Source organism: Micrasema longulum, unplaced genomic scaffold (assembly GCF_059751315.1).
Source record: "Micrasema longulum isolate JH-2025_06_02 unplaced genomic scaffold, ASM5975131v1 h1tg002770l, whole genome shotgun sequence".
Classification (NCBI taxonomy): Eukaryota; Metazoa; Arthropoda; class Insecta; order Trichoptera; family Brachycentridae; genus Micrasema; species Micrasema longulum.
The window spans coordinates 16,001-34,111 of NW_028279896.1; the positions used below are offsets into that span (position 1 = coordinate 16,001).

General features: G+C 33.2%; 1 protein-coding gene across 2 annotated transcripts in view; it reads left to right on the top strand.

Moving 5' to 3' along the window:
• Positions 1-2,725: 2,725 nt before the first annotated feature.
• LOC148271609 (putative multidrug resistance-associated protein lethal(2)03659) overlaps positions 2,726-18,111 on the top strand; it is a 59,917-nt gene continuing 44,531 nt past the window's right edge. Inside the window, exons 1-3 of one of the 2 annotated variants that reach the window (XR_015825060.1) lie at positions 2,726-2,857; positions 12,479-12,585; positions 14,572-14,811. Coding sequence is in view for 1 of the 2 variants with exons in the window: in XM_088241176.1 (XP_088097302.1) it covers positions 12,506-12,585; positions 14,572-14,811 (320 nt within the window). In the remaining variant the exon portion in view is untranslated. The remainder of the gene's footprint in view (positions 2,858-12,478; positions 12,586-14,571; positions 14,812-18,111) is intronic. The other variant, XM_088241176.1, reaches the window with a different exon arrangement.

The following is an 18,111-nucleotide window of genomic DNA, read 5'->3' on the forward strand; positions in this document are numbered from 1 at the left end:
TAAAAATATAAGAGAGATATATATTGTATCCTATGTCGACTAGTTTGACATCACAGCCACACAAGAGTTTACAATGTTTAGAGTATGTCCAAATGTTTGCAAATAGGCTGGATATCCTCCCTAGGGAGTTATTTAGATCTTAATATGTTGCAACAGAGAGGGAAAACAATTTTGAGATGAATGTGTAAGTCTAGGTATTTACAGGGCTTATAACCTGTTACTGGCCAGTTTAAATAGCCACTTTGCAAATCAGTGTGGCCGGATGAATCTCTCATATGATAAAGGTTTCAACTCTTTTACTTCGCAAAAGTCAGAATATGGAAGAGTTGAGGAAATGTGGATGTTTAAACGTGGGCAGAATGAAGAATGTTGCGCAGTATTTCAAGTGGCCAATTCAACCAGCCAGTGACAGGTCATAAGCCCTGTAAATATCTAGACTTACATATTCTTCTCCAAAATGTTTTTCCTGTCTGTTGCAACAAATTTATATTAATATATGTATTTATTTAGAATACATGACATCGTGTATTGTGACATCATACATTTGATGAGATTCATTTGACTTAATTATTTTACCTACATACAAAATATGTAGTAGCAAACAAACAGTAGTAGCCGCTCGATTGTGGAATAATCTACCCACTAATGTTAGAGACGCCCCTTCTTTATTTACATTTAAGTCGAGATTGAAATGTCACTATCTAAATATTTAAATTGTTCCTTTATCCTTCTTCTTTCCTTCCCATCCCCTCTCCTCTCTTCATAGTAAAGTGTTATTATTTTTTTTTATACATATATTTATTTTTGTTAATCTTTGCTTTTAATTTTTTGTATAAAATTGTAAGATTCAATATGTCCATGTATTTATAATTTTCTCAAACTGAACGGTTTGGGTAGGTAGGAAGAAATTGCCTTAAGGCAATATGCCCGCCCTTATATGTATATTTATTGTATATGTATATAAAGTGTCAATAAATAAAATAAATAAATAAAACAAAAAAAAAACCTGTTTACATGAAGAAATTATTTTAATATTATGTATCTTTTTTGGGTGATACCGTGTATGTTGGATTTGATCTGACGTTTCGGCTACCATTGCAGGAGCCATCTTCAGGGAAAACTGTGTGTTTTATAGAGAAATGTATGTGTTTATGTACTAGTAATTTGTACCGTGTCAGTCAGCAGTAGTAATGTATTACATTTTAATGTATTACATCGCAAATTTTTTATTTTTATAAATAAAAAAACGTGGAAGTATTTAAGAATCATGACCATTTCCCTAAACGCAAGTGGTGCATAGGGCACATTATTCATACTTTAATTTCGATTTGCCTGAGAGATCGTATTTCGACAGCATTTAGCCTGCTTTCATCCCTTTTTTCAAAATTCATACTTCGCTCCCATACAGCAGAGTTGGGACTAGGACTGCACTGTGAACAGCTAAATTTGCCTCTTGCTACAAACATTTATATGCCAAGGTTGATTCATTGCAACGTTCACTCTGTTCCCGGCACTCACCCTCCTTTCAGTATCTTTCTCAGTCATTCCATCCCTAGTAAAGATACTTCCCGATACACAAATTCTTCTTCTTCTCAAATTCGTAAAAAGCAATACAATTAAATTGCTCCTAAAATATTTAATTATTTATTGCCAAATATAAAAGACTCAAAATGTAAAACAAATTTTAAAATAAAAATAACTACACATATAAATAGTGTAGCGTGAGATTTTTTGAAAAATATGTGTAAATCAATAAACGTAGTACTTTATATAATTGGTACACATATTATTTATATTTTTATGTATTTCATTGCTTTATATTTGTTTTATTATATATTATACTATATTATTTATGTTTAAGTAACATGTACTTATTCTTGGCACATATATATATCCTTTATATTTGTATAATAATGATTTTTAATTTCTTACATTTGATTAGCTAGGCATTTATAATTAAGTAGTTTTAGTTTTTCTTTTTTATGTTATTGTTTATTAGTATAGGACTACTAACGCTCTAAAGATAAAAAATCTCCATCTTAGAACAGGCTGTGCCATGTTAGATGGAGACTATCATAAACAAAGAACACTCCGTTTTCATTTTACATTAATTGGTTTTATATAGATTCCCTGTCATTAAGTATTTATATTATTTTTTTGCAATAAATTTATAAATAAATACAAATTATTATTATACCAACTTTACTTTATTTTTATCAATTTTTTATGATTGAAATAAAATAGCTTGTAATAAAAGCTTATTTATAAACGTGGGAAGCAAGAAGTATTTAGTCAAATAAGACAAACTAACTGAATTATGACGAAAGTTTTCTACCACTGGCTTTACTATGCCAGCTTCAGATCTTTTATTGCTTTATATTGTATTTTTTTTAAATTTATGTTGTTTATATACTCAAAACTATATAACATCCATAAATGTAAAAGTCTTATGGGAGTAAAAAAGATATACATATTTTTTTTGCTTTTTTATTATCTAAAACAACAAATGTCATAAATGTGCCATTTAAAGCTGATTTACTCTATCTTATCATTTTGCTTGATAACTGTCGTGCGCAAAGGTGTACCTCAGGGAAGCGTGATTAGTTCTCATATAAAATCAAAACAGAGGTTGCGTATTGCGCAAAATCATTATTTGTATTGTTTTTGTTATCGTAAGTACGTAAAACTGGGCACTAAACGAAATTAAAATAAAGATAAGAATGTACATAAAGTAATGCGATTTTAGTAATTGTATGTAGTGAACAAACATTACGATCTCGCAAAGCATACCGCGTTGATATTCGTTAATTTTATCTAAAGTTAGTTTAAAATCTGTGCATCTTCAGTGAGAAAAAAAGTAAGTTTTTATAATATTTGAGTTGTACGAAGATTGTATTTTACCTCTTGAGGCTTTAATTTACTAAGGTCGAAGAATGTTACAACGGAGACTGAGAGTATAATAAGGAAGTCTAGACATTTACGGGGGTTTCAATCTGTCATTGGCTTATTCAAGTGGCCGCCTTATACACTGTGTAACATTTAACATATTGCCTGAGTTTGAAAATTAATCCAAACATATTACATGCATATATCGACGGTAAAAAGACTAAATGACATGCGCCATAAAGTGAAATTTACAGGAGAGCCAATCAAAGTTTTTTTTTTTGGGAAAAGTGAGCATAGAGATCAGAGACTTAGCAATTATTATTGATAGTAGATTGCTGTTTGGGTCTCACATTAATTCTATTGTTGAAAAAGCTTACCAAATGCTGGGCTTCATTTAAAGAATTTCCAAACATTTTGAAAAACCAAATACATTAAAAACTTCATACGACACTTTTGTACGCAGTAATTTGAAGTTTGCATCCGTTGTGTGGAGCCCACAATACATAACAAACATTGAAAGGATTGAAAATGGTTAAGAAATTTTTTTTAAACACTAGGTGTTTAAATTTTTTTTAAATAAAAGTTGTAACTTTTTATTGGTTAGTAGGTACCTAGGTACTTGTTTATGACTGAATTTCAGAACTTGAAAAAATGCGTTTTCAAATACTGAATTTAAGTAGGTACCTGAGTACTTGTTTATGTTTGAATTCCTAAACACAACAAACATAGAAAGGATTGAAAATGTTCAACGAAAAATTTTTTAAACCTAGATTATAAAAACAATTGAACGCTTTGAACTTACAGCCAATCTGCTAAGGAAAATGGATTTTTCACCCTTGAAAATAGACGCACTTTATCTGAATTATGCTATTTATATAAATTATTAAATAATAAAGAAGACACTTTTAACTGACTCTCCAAAATTAATCTTAGTTTCCTCTTTCGCGTAACAAGAAATAAGTATTTATTCCATCTGCCAGTCTGTAGCACTAACTATGCACAGCACTCTTTCCTCTATCGTTCTTGCTCTAACAATAATGCTTTCTTTTTCATCTATTGATATATTTTACATACCCCTTCATTTATTTAAAAATAAATTAAGACTTCTTATTTCTGGCTGCGATACGACCCACTTACTATTTAATGATGCTCACACTTACACACACTCGAACACTTACTTCTACACTAATACACATAAACACACATCTACACTTACTCTCATACAAATACACATAAACACACCCTTTTGTTGTAACACAATTTAATAATATATATGATTCTTATTTAGAAACATTGCTGGTCTGTCTTTAAACTGTACTTTTTTCAATGTTACCATATCATTGTCGACTGTTTGTCTCTTTAGAATAAATAAATAAATAAACAAAGACTAAAAGATACAATATATTTTTTATTTTTATTTTGCACCACAACAGGCCAGGAGGCCCAATTACAGTGGTGATTTACATTACAGAACACCCAGGCTTGAGAAAAATCCCATTTTAATTTTTGTGTTCTCACCGGGAATCGAACCCGGAACCTTCCGTGGGTGAGTCAAGCGTCTTGACCACTACACTACGGAGGCCGCCAATAATAATACCAACTTTCTTATAATTTACCAAAAAAAATCTATTTTGGTGGCCATTTTCAACTCACTATTAGAAAATGGAAATCAATTTGGGTAGAGTGGGGTCCGAACCACGGACCTCTGATCCGTGAGTCCGCAACACTAGCCGCGGGACCACAACCCGATTTTTAAGGGATTAAAAAAAAAAACTATGATAAGGAACTCTAAAGGATTAAAAGACAATAAATTTTAATTCATTCAAAAAACTTAAAAAATAATGTCATTTTTTTATTTATTTTAAATAAAAACCTTTATTAGCATAAATAAACAATTAACAATACATTCAGAAAAAAAATGGGACACTTAAGGTTGAACTTGCCAAAAAAGAGTCTGGCTCTTGTGTTTGGCAAGTTTACAAAATAACATAAAAAAGAAACAAAAAATGCACAACAAAATAATAATAAAATAAATAAAAAATTAAACAATTTTTAAAAAATTGAGAAAATATAACACTAAAAAATATTTAATAAAAACACAAAACTTATAAATTTATAAACACAGGCACATATTAAACATACATCTCCATTTTCAAAATACAGTTAATGTTAATTATGTCAAGAAGCTTTTCTTTAATTTATCCTTAAATTTTTCGTAATTTATTTCTTGACGTTGATTTTGTGGTAAATTATTGAAAAGCTTCCGTCCTATGTAAGTATAATGATTTTCGGCTGTGGTAGTTTTAGTTCTCTGTAGAGCGAGGCATCCTGTTCTCAACCTTCCCGTAATACGGTCCGATGGGAGGCTCTCCTTATGCACCTGGAGCATACAACACTTTCCGTAGATATCCTCCACTCTTAAAACATTAAATTTTTTAAATAGTTTGGTAGTTGAGAACAAGGATGGTTTATAAAGTATTATTTTGATGATTTTTTTCTGTAGAACTTTTAAGGGTCTAAGATGAGCGTTATAAGCCCCTCCCCATCCAACTATTGCATATTGAACGATTGACTGTACTAGAGCATGATAAACTATCTTCAATTGATCCGTCGATAAAATACCTCTAAGCTTTAAAAATATGTGGAATAATTTTCTTAGTCGCTTGCACATTGAATCTATTTGTTCTTTCCATTTAATATTTTGGTCAAGTAACTTTGATCTAACCACTCTTTAAAAACTTTTAAGTCATTTTATGGTAAGAAAAGCAGAGTAAAAAGAAAAAATAACTAATTTATCAAGTAATCTTTTGAATAATATTTACATATGGAAATTATGTATACGCGTGAAACTACCTTAGTTTTAAAATGCTTTAATAGTTATTATTTCTAAAAAAAATATCTGGTAAATGGAGTTAATACTTTTCACCAGATTACAATTTTTTAATAATAATTTTAGTGGGTTAATTATATGCTAATTTTGAAACAAAAAATCAGAGGATTTAGAGGATTTTATTTAGCTCAAAAATGACATAACGACTTTTTAAACTTGTCTTCGAAGTTTTGTCATTTGGTGAGTTTTATTTAATTTAATTTTGTTTATTAAGAAAAACAACAGCAATACAAAAAAATATACACAACATTATAAAAAAAACATAAAATAAAGCCAAATCAGTTTTCCACATAAATACAATTATAAAAATCCAGTTTAGTTAGATATAATTCATAGAAGTGCATGTGTGCGAGTTTTTTTTTTGTGTGAGGATGCGTGTGTAAAAAAGTGGAGTGTGGTGTGCTATCAGAATACCGACGATATATAATGATTAAAGATAATTATTTATTTATTAAAAACACAATAACAGCCGATTATCTGTCGTTAGCATCCTATTTAAATAATAAGTTAACCAATCTGTTAGTTTTTGTGATCGTAGATATGATATCGCAATTCACCGTATAAGTAAATTTTTATCTAGTCGATATGATGTTAGGACATCAATTTATCGTTTGATTTTTTAATTTATATTCATTTATTGAGACTTTAGACACAAGTCCTAAATCTGTGGGTCTAAAGACATAAACTGAGTTAGGTCGAATAATATGAAATAATAGTGGTTAAGACGCTTGACTCGCACATGAAAGGTTCCTGGTTCGATTCCGACTCCAAATTTTTTTTATCCCAAGCCAGGGTGTTTTATGCTAATTCACCACTGTAATTGGCCTCCTGGCCTGTTGTGGTGCATAAAAAAAAAGTAATTATTATAGTATAAGAACCTAGGACCTTCCGCTTTGGAACTAGAGATCACATCCAATCAATTCGACTACTCGTAGAACTACAACATTACACTACATTTAGCTTTTATCGACTATCGAAAAGCGTTCGACTCAGTTGAAAAATGGGCTGTTATTGAAGCAGTCCAAAATGCCCGAGTTGATTCTAGATACATTAGATTAATCAAATTCATTTATGACAACGCTACCGTGGATGTGAGGATTGATGAGGACACAAAAACTGATAAAATCAAAAATGAGAAAGGTGTCAGACAAGGGGATACAATATTGCCAAAACTCTTTATGCTAGCCTTAGAGGATGTATTTAAAACCCTAAATTGGGAAAATAAGGGTGTAAAGTTAGATGAGGTGTACTTTAGTCACCTCAAATTCGCAGATGATATAGCAGTGGCGAGCCGTGATTTATTTTATAGGTAATCTATTAAAAATGTTCATTTATTTGTACTACATATAAGTACTTACATAACATGTAAGTAATGTAATTATAAATGACTGTTTTTTTGTAATTCTGTGAAAATCAACTCAAACAACAATTATTATTAACCACGCGATAAACGTAGTTTTATTCTACACTATTTTAATACAATACTTGCACAAAAGTTTATTAACAAATACCACAATGACATTCCGCAGATATTTCTATTATGATCTGTCATTGACAGTACTGTCAAGACTTGAGCACTGGCCGATTTCTTTTAAAATGAATAATGTTTAAAACGGCCACTGCGAACGCCACCTGTCCTATGTTATACATAATATGTCAACGGTATCCCATCAAAGAAAAATAGTCCTTCGGAAATAATGTTCAAAATACTAGTTTCCAAATCGAGAATCTTCTAAAAATATTTGTAATCTGCAAGTTTGTTTTAGTACTAAAAAAGCCGACTTGGGTTAAAGACGAAAAATACAGTGTACTTTTTGTATGGAAGAATAAGCTGAGGTAATCGGCTAGTATCATCGTTCAGTAAGAATGGGCTGGGCGCTGGCACTGGGCGCGCTTCATAGATATTTTTTTGTAGAAAGATATAAACGGTGATTTATAATAAATGACAATTACTTTTTTTTCCCATAAACATGGTTACCATAAATTATTATTATTTAAAGTCAAATATAATGGTAAGCTGTGCATAATCGCTTACTTTGACGATTCGCCCCTGTGATATAGTAGTCATAGTAAGTAAAGACATGGATGAACTAGGTGAAATGATTATGAAACTACATGAGGCTTCAAAAAGGATTGGTTTGGAAATGAATATTAATAAAACAAAGATTCTGAGTCCAACAAGATGAGACATTTTCATTAACAATAATAAAATCGAAGTGGTTGATGAATACATATATCTAGGACACAAAGTTATACTTGGTAAAGATAACCAGACAGCGGAGATACCAAGAAAAATGGGGCTAAGTTGGGCTGCTTCCGGCAAAATAAAATATATTTTTGAAAATAAAGTCCCTACATTCTTAAAAAGACAATTATATGAATCGTGCATGTTGCCGGTGACAACATAGGGACTAGAAACCATGTCTATAACACAAAAAAGTAGCCAGAAATTACAATGCACGCAACGATCCATGGAAATCCATGGAGTCCGGCTCTTTTGTCGGAGCTATCATTAAATGTCCCCGGCTACCGCACCCGTCACACGTCGAGCTCTCTATTTCATCTGCCAGCAGTTCGTACGAACTATGCCCAGAACTCTTCACTTATACGTTTTGTTAGTGAATATAATTTGAACGTTCCCCTTATTGACCCATTTGATTGTAAAAAAAATAACATTTAAAATGCGCGTCTTAAAACATACTTTTTTGTCTTATACTTAGTTTCAATGATAAAGTCTTATTTTATCTTATCTTATTTTATTTTATTATATTATATTTTGTCTCTGATTCTTAATATTTTAAATATATTTGTATTTTCGACACTTGACACTTGTGCAATATTTACACACATGTCCACCCTCATTCCAATATAACACCCACTCACCCACCCTCTAACTCACTTACACTCACACAAACACACTAGTATGTATTGTAGTGTATTTAATGTACTACTACTACTACTACTACTACCATCACGCCATTTCCCCGTAGGGGTAGGCAGAGAGAATGGACCGCCACACACGTCTATCCTGGCATACAATCCTAGCCTCTTCCACATTCATACATCTTGTCATACATGCCCTTCGGTTCTGTCTGCTTTTGACATGACCAGACTTAAGATTTTGGTTTATCTGATCATGCCACGTCTTCCTTGGTCGTCCTCGTCTAACGTTGCCGTTCATTTTTGCCATATATACTTGTTTTTCCATTCTATCGTCGTCCATTCGTTCTACGTGACCAAACCATCTCAGAGACCCTTTCTTAATCTTATCAATTATACTTGTCTCAGATTTACACTCTCGCCTGATTTCATCATTCGTAACCCTGTCATACATTGATTTCCCACACATTCGTCTAAGAGATCGCATTTCAACCGCGTTCACTCGGCTTTCATCCTTCCTCTGCCAGTTCCATGTTTCACTTCCATACATAAGTGTTGGGACTAAAACTCCGTTGTGCACTGCCAGTTTAGCTTCGATTGACATATTTTTATTAGAAATTACTGTGTTTAGTGCTCCGTTCATTTTGTTGCCCGCATTCACTCTTCTTTCAACATCTTTTTCTACTCTTCCATCTCTTAAAAACATGCTTCCCAGATACACAAATTCTTCTACTTGCTCCAGACATTCGTTGTTTACATTTATTATGCAGTCAGTAACCTCACTATCCCTTTCAAATACCATCAATTTTGACTATTTAATGTATTTCTGTGGATATCTGTCATTGGTTTTATTCTCTGTATATTTTACTTGTTATATTTTTGTTACATGTATTACTGTTGATATCCCCAATAAATAAAAATATATTTTTTTTTAAATAAAAAAAATAAAAAAGACAGATGCTCGGCGTATGTCTAAGAGACAGAATAAGCAATGAAGAAATAAGGTGCCGAACCGGAGTCGTGGATATCATGGATCGTGCAGCGAAATTGAAATGGCAGTGGGCAGGGCACTTGGCGAGACAGAATGATGGCAGGCGGACACCCAGAATAATAAAGTGGAGACCGTGGGCAAACAAAAGAAGTGTTGGAATGCCACGGAAAAGATGGGTCAAAGACATTGCCTCTGTTGCCGGTAAAACGTGGATGATGAAAGCGGGTGATAGGAAGGAATGGAGACGTTTGGAAGAGGCCGCCATCCAGCAGTGGAGAGAATAAGCCAAAAAAAGAAGAAGAAGTTTAGTTGGTTTTTAAAAAAAATATATAATAATAATTATTCTATTGAGTAAAATTACTATTGAGCCTGCTATTGAGTCTAGATGTTTATATAATTTATTTTTATTATTATTTATTTATTATTTTATTTTATTTGGGATTTTTACAGCTCATAAACAAAATAATTAGAAAAATCTTAACAATACTAAAGCCAATTAAAAAAATCTACTGTAAATATAATGACACGTAATATATAACAAAATAAGTTTAGTAATTGTATTTGTGTGACGTTTGTATTCATGTGTATGTCCAGCCGGATGAATCTCACCCACGTGATAAAGGTTTTAGCTCTTTTACTTCACAAAAGTCAACAGATGGAAGAGTCGAGGAATTATGGATGTTCAAACATGGGCAGAATGGTGAATATTACAGTGTGTAAAGTGGCCACTTAACCAGCCAAGAACAGGTCATAAGCCCTGTAAATGCCTAGACTCCCATATTCCCTTCTCAAAAATGTTTTTCCTCTCTGCTGCAACAAATTTAATTATGAACAACTCCCTACGGAGAAAATCCAGCTAGTCTGCAAGCATTTGGACATACTCAAAACATCGTTAAACCAATTATCTTCAAATTGCATACAGCACTGTTAGAAATGAAATCTTTTTGCTTCACACATCGTAACAATAACCACGGCGCTTAAGACGTTTTCATCATACTGAGATTGTTAGGGGCGTATCAGCAATTAATCCATATAATATTTAAAAGTCGAATTGCTGATTCGCCTTAGAAATAAAAGTATTTACAAGTAATTAATGTATAAAAAAAACAGAAAATAAAATGATATTCTTACCTTCATAATTTAAATACGATAAATATCGATATTACGATAAATACGATATTAATAAATAATAAAATTGATTCTCCTAACCAACTAGAAAGACTTCCATTCCGTGTGCCATCTAGACCGACAAGACAAAATCTTTTGTTTTACACTGAAAACGCGTCAACAAACTATTTTAAACAATCTACAATACCTAGAATATGCGACCAATATAACAATATATTTACCGAGGCTGATATTTTTTGTGACAATGTATGTAAATTTAGGTCAAAAATTATAGAAATTTTGAGAGAAGCAGACATTTAACATTATTATTATATAAATATTTTTTCATTTCGTTTCTTTTACATTTATTATATTGAACATATGTAATTTAAATTATTGTATTAAGTGTAAACAATTTTTTTGGTGTGTGCATGAGTTTCTTACTCTAATATACAAAGAAATTGGCAATATATGTGTACATACTGTTTGTTTACCTAATAAAATAAATAAATAAATAAATATCCTTTCAAAAGATGTGTAAGCCGCAAAGCCAACCAAATTAAAACAAACTCAAGCAAACAACCAACTCAATACCAAGGAGTTTTTAACTCAAACCTTAAAGGAAAATACAGTCCTAAACCCCTCAGTTGAAAATTGATTTAGTCCTTGAGAACTTAATACGCCCTTCCAAAAAATCTCGGCGCGACAAAGAAGAAGTCCCTCTGAGCTAAAGTCGTCCGGGTTTTGGGTACGCATAAGAATTCATGTTCTAGGAAAAATATTTATTATTTAAATCGGTTATTTAAACGCCATATTTTTTTGCGCCACGGAAATATGCGAGCCAATGATCACTTGAACGTAGTTAACCCGTAAGCTGCCAGCCATAGAAAAAAGAAACTGAGATAATAGCACCTTTGTGAAAAGAGTGAATAATCAAATCTACACATCAGTTGAAATGTTTTTGACTTTGAGAAATGATTATCAATAAATAAATTAGTTTTTTTATATTACAAACAAGAATCTAATACTGTATTTAACCAATTTTAACGATTTTTAAGTACTGTAAGATTATGCCGTTTTTGTGATCAACACTATTTTCGGGAGGTGATTAATACAGTTTTTTGTAAGAAAGCGGCCTGGCTGTTTTTAGCAGAACATCGAATTGATCCTTAAGCTAGGGTTTCCTAGGACAGCGGTGCCCGTATCTTAACGGCCGTAGTGAACGGTGATGCGGTGGACAGCCGTTGTAACGGTGCCTAGATAGTGGTTTCTTAGGAAAACGGTGTTATCAACACCATTTAACACCGTTTCTCTAGGAAACCTCTCTCTAGTCGACGTTACGACGGCTGTCCAACGCATCACCGTTCACTACGGCCGTTAAGATACGGGCACCGCTGTCCTAGGAAACCCTAGCTTTACTACACCCGATAATACCAATATTTCATTTTTCAAAATTGCTGACTGGCTGCTTTCTGCATAACTACGTTCACTTGTCGTTGGCTAGTCTAAGGACCCAATTTACACACTGTGTAACATGCACCATTTTGCATATGCTTTAACATCTATATTTCATCCGAACGATTTTTCAATTTTCAAATCCCTTCTTGGACCAAATGGTTTTATAACAATATTTTGAGTCTGTTCAAATATTTGCAAGCAGAACACTCAATTTCATAAAAAAAAAATTATTATGTTAATCAATAATTTTTTATTGTTTTTTTTAGGAAAGTTTCTGAGAATTGTAAAAAAAAATGGACCCGGGATTTTACAATCATGATAGGAATAAAAGTCCAAGAAAAGGTGCCAATTGGATGTCGATCTTCACTTTTTGGTGAGTAAACACAAATTATTTTTAAAAATAATTAACGAGGAAGTTCAACTGTTTTAAAAATATATATATTTGTTAATAGACTGTTAAACTAAGTCAATTTTTTTAATTTTTTATTTTTATATATCGTATTATCGGCGCTACGATTTTTCAAAGTTTTGTATTTCTGAAATAACTCCGCGTGTAACGTCAGAGGTTCATTTCCGCTTATTCTCATTCCGTTCTTCCCATTGGCCCAGAAGCGACAAGCAGACCGGAAATCTTTCATAGCTCTCAGATCATAGGTTGATTCACATGAACCAGTGACGTCATTTAAAGTAGTGCGTTTTTATCAAAATATTTATTGTTATTTTTTCTGTACATTTTCAAAAAACTTTGGCGTACAATTTAATGCTATAATTTTTACCCCACGTAAGAAAACATTTTTTGTATCCAATTTCCCGTAGGGCTGAAGTTCCTCATTGCGAATTATGTGAGTATGCATCGTTAAAATATTGTTACAACTTCAAAAACCTTTTTACCTACAACCACTGTTTACTTAACACCTTAGAATCCTTTGATCATCGGCCACAATAAGACCTCGTATAGTGAATCGCGCGTTTATTTTGTTGAACGTGTGCCACGTGATAGACTTTGTTTCCACCAACCACCAGTGTTCATCTCCAGATTGGGCGCCTGTCCTAGTGTTGGTGCTGCTCGCAATTGACCAGTCGGACCACCGCAATTCCATCAAGAACAAACTAGGTAAGTGGCATCCTTTCCTAATCAATCTCATTTGCTGGGGTTGTGACCAATTGATACTGCATACCGCATATCGAGGATATTCACTTACTTCATTAAAATTAAAATACAATCCACTCCACTAAATAATATCGTAAAAGCTCTAGGGCTCTGCTTCCCGTAATTTTTCGCCCCGCATCCACGTGGAAATTCGTTTCCCCACCAAAAAAAGAGCTATAATAATTTTGTATAGCGCCATGAGTTACAGTAAAACTCCGTTAATCCGAACGGTAGTCATCCGGATTGCCGAATATTCAAATCATTATCAGAAAATAAAAAAAATATTTTAAAAGTTATTTTTAATTACTAGTGTAACTTGCTAGACATGATTACGTAAGTTTTTAAGTAATACTAGTAAGAATAAGGTATATAAATAAATAAATAAACAAGGAGAAGATTCCGGAAAGATCACGTCAATAGAATGGGCAGCTCCCGAATCCTCTGTATCGTGGCCCACAAAATCCTAGCTGGTCGCCGACCCAGAAAACCATCAAGCAGATGAAAGGACAGCTGGAACACAACGTCTCAGGAGTCACCCTCTAGCCAATAACAGATCAACCGATCTAAACCAAGACGAAGATAACAAAATAAAGAAATAGTAAAAGCAATATTTTGGTTCAACTTAATTTGTCAGCATGCGTCGCACTCCAAGTATAAAAACATGTTAGTACACGATTACAACACCAGGTTTACTAGTATGAAAAGGCTAGCTGTTCCTAGATATTGTAATAAATATGTCTAAAGGATACTGCAATACTGTATGCCTTAAATGTGTATCATGTTACCAATATTAAGATTACATAGTGAGAAAACGAATTCCCACGTGGATGCGGGGCAAGAAATAGCGGGAGACGAAACCCTAGGGCTTGTACAATATTATTTAGCGAAGTGGAATGTATTTAATTTAAAATAAATTAAGTAAGTATCCTCGATATGCGGTATGCAGGTCAATCGGTCACAACCCCAACAAATGAGATGGATTAGAAATGGAGGCCACTAACCTGATCTTTGTTCTTGATGGACTTGTTGTGGTCTGACTGATCACTTGCGAGTGACACAAACACGAGGAAAGGCACCGATTTGGAACTCAACCCTGGTGGTTGGTGGAAACAAAGTTTATGATGCAGCACACGTTCAACAAAATAAACGCGTAAGTAATTCACATTAATAATTATACTTTTTAAAATGTATTGTTTTATTTGCCTACAGGTGGTTAAAAGACCTTTTTAAAAAAGGTCTTAAAAGGCCCATAGATTTGGATGATATATACGCACCACTGAATTCCCATAAAGCTGGATTACTTGGAGATACATATCAAAAGTTATGGGACGAACAGTGCCTGAAAATGCCCAAAAAATCGCCATCAATATTGAAAATTCTCATAAAGGTCCACGGGTTGAGGCTTCTTGTGATATTTATCATATTCATAACCTCGCAAGTAACACTAAGGTTTGTATGCGATCAGTTCATAGTTTTAAAAGATACAAAACCAATTAATTATCGATGTGATTTTAGTCAATTAGATAAAATAGGAAAAGTTCAATCGTTTTCATGTTTTTTTTAATATTTATGAATATTAATACCCAAAATACGTACGCCTCATTATTTTTACTCTTATTCTTGGAGGGGAGGTCCGTGCTTTTCGAGCTCCTGACGTCACTGCGACCTGTAAAGATCTATTGTAACGGGTCTCCGTGAATAGTTCATGCCCTCTAAGCCCAGGTCTATAAAAAGCCTGGCTACTGTGTGAAAAGCGAGAGTTTACATTTTGGTAAATCTCCCTCTCCAAGCCCAAATCCGTAAAGTATCGTACTATTAGGTAGGGGGCAAGCTCTTTCATATCTTGAAGTTTAATCAGTGGTCCCTCGAGGATGAGGCTCCTTTTATGATGCAAAGAATCACATTCAGAAGAATGTGTATGTGTATTTCCTCATCTGCACTGCCGAACCTACATCTAGAATTATTATTTATATCACTACAGAGATGGGTAGAATTTTTGTTTCAAGATTATGGATATTCGAGCGTTTACAGAGCTTATGACCTGTCATAGGTTGGGTTCAAGTTTTTGTTTCAAGCTTTCCCTGTTTCATGACATATATACTAAAACCAAAAATGTCACCGATATGGATATTCGCTAATAAGCGGAATGGGGAACGTTGTAGAATTCTACATAAAAGTGGCCACTTGAACCCAACCTATGACAGGTCATAAGCCCTGTAAACGCTCGAATATCCATAATCTTGAAACAAAAATTGTACCCATCTCTGTAGTGATATAAATAATAATATACCTACTCCCCCTTGGGATAAAAAACCCAGAATTGTGTGTGTATAAATATGTAAATATATATACATACCAAAAATAATATTGTGTTCTACATCTAGAAGTTTGGGAAAGGTTCATTCTAGCGCGGTGTTTGTTCAATCTGCAGTGCCCTGGGCGGGCTCTGGTGATAGCCCTCACTTGATGAGGCTGAGCTTTATTAGGTCGAAGGCAAACCTTTGCGAGTACCCTTTTATAACGCCTCATTGAAAATTTTCTTTTGTGGCCCCAAGAGTGATAAAGGAGGCCTCCGTGGTAGAGTGGAATACAAACTCTGTTGGTTTATGTATAAGTCACTGCACAACGCTGCTCCAGAATATCTAAGAGAACTCTGCATTCCAGATGAACTAGCTGACAGACGTCTTAAGCTTAGATTAGCTACATTTACGTCGAGAGGAAAAGTTATTATACCTCTACGCAAAAAGCGCACTAAATTCGGCGAACGCGCATTTGCGGTCGCAGACCCTACGGCATGGAATGCTCTTCCAGCAGAGATGCGAAACTGTAAGAGTGAAGTGATGTTTCGGAAAAAAACTTAAAACCCACTTGTTCTCTAAATCATTTGAATAAATCCTTAGCATGTGATGAAAAAGTACATTGTTTTTCTTTAATTACAAATTAAAAAAGTTAAAATTAATTTATTTATTTTTATAATCACTTTCTAAAGCGCCCTTGAGGTATTATATAACGAAAATGGCGCTATATAAGTTATCCATAATAATATTAATAAAAGTGGTTAAGGCACTTGACTCACATGGAAGGCTCTAGGTTCGAGGACACAAAAATACAATGTGATTTTTTTCTCAAGCCTGGGTGTACTGTGCTGTAACTCAGTACTCTAATAGGGTATTTTCATAAACTGGGGATATTATTTTTAATGTATTCAGTATTTAAGGAATATTTTTACGATTGCGACCATTTTACTATAAAAATATGAAACGAATGTTTTCATTTATAATTTCCTATTTAAAGTTTGATAGAAATAAAACGGCCCGTAACTGGCCAAAAGGGTTGATGACGTCACGCGTGACTTCCGTATCCTACGTTCACTCAAATCCTATACTGAGATACTCCGACGCGGGCGGCTTGTGGCTTTTTATTTGTTTTTTATAGTTAAATTTCGTCTTATCCTTTGCTTTTTTTTGTTTTCGTTTTTAAATATCCATAGCATTATGACTGACATTGGTTTTTTACAAGGAAAATCCGATAACTTGCCCAAAATAAATATAATCATGATGGGTATTTTTTTCTCTTCTAATACAAACTTTTTAAGCTCCGAGTATAGAAATGTAAAGGCCGCAAGGTAAGGAAATATATAATGTTTGCTTCCAGAATGCATTCATTTAAACAGTTGTATTATTTGCATGTACTATAAATATATTGTTTCGCGTACATTTAATGCAAAGGGGAAATAACGTGACTTTGACACAACATAATCCATAAAATACCATTGCTCGAGTGCGTGTTAATGCCTTTTTTTTTATTAAATGTGATTTACTTACCTATTAATATATCAAGCTAGGGAAAATTGCGAAGACAATGCCATAGGTTACATTCAAGTAAAACGGACGGGAGATATTTGAATGATAAAAGGTCGAGTCACCCTAGAACATAAAGTTAGAACCAAAGCGTACTCGGTGACGTTGATTTGCGATGAAGTCTAGGAAATAATAGATTCCTGCAAGTGTGAAGACTGTCCAGCATCTCAAGGTCAGTTGCCATGTTGTAAATGCAATAAATTTCACAAATAAATAAGGTAGGTTTTCATGCAGCAATTTTTTAGTAATTTTATTTTTTATTTATTTATAAAACCAACAGTTCTACAAATTAAACTTAGTAACATAAGTACAGAAATATAAAACAAATGTAAACAATAACGTTCAAAGAATAAACTATTTTAGTATTGTAGTACCTGTCAAGCTTTATAAGTGCTAATTTCAGTACCTACTGTTAGTCAACTTTTGTAGTCTACAGACTACATCATTAAGTATTTTGTACTGAACAAGACCTAAGGAAAAAAGTATAGTGGTTTGTTTTTTTAACATCTCGTTTCATAACGTTCAAATGCGTTCAACCATTTTTTCCGCATTTTTTCATTAGGTACTAGGAGTGGCCAAAAAAGCTTTATTTGGCGTCTTCACCGTAGTGTTTGTGCACATCGGAACTAAACAGTACCTGTATCTTATAACTGAAGACATTTTTTCATTAGTTAAAACAGTTTAAAACAACCGATTACAACAAAAACAACACGTAGGCTGTACAAATTCGTATGAATTTGTTTGAACGGTCAGTCAGATTCGTAACGCGTGACGTCACAAGCCCATTCGGCATCCGAATGGTCGTTTTGGCGCCAATTTAAAGTATACGTTTTTAAACCGCTCTGAAAAATTAACGCGTGGACATAAAAAAATAAAAACTGTACAGTTA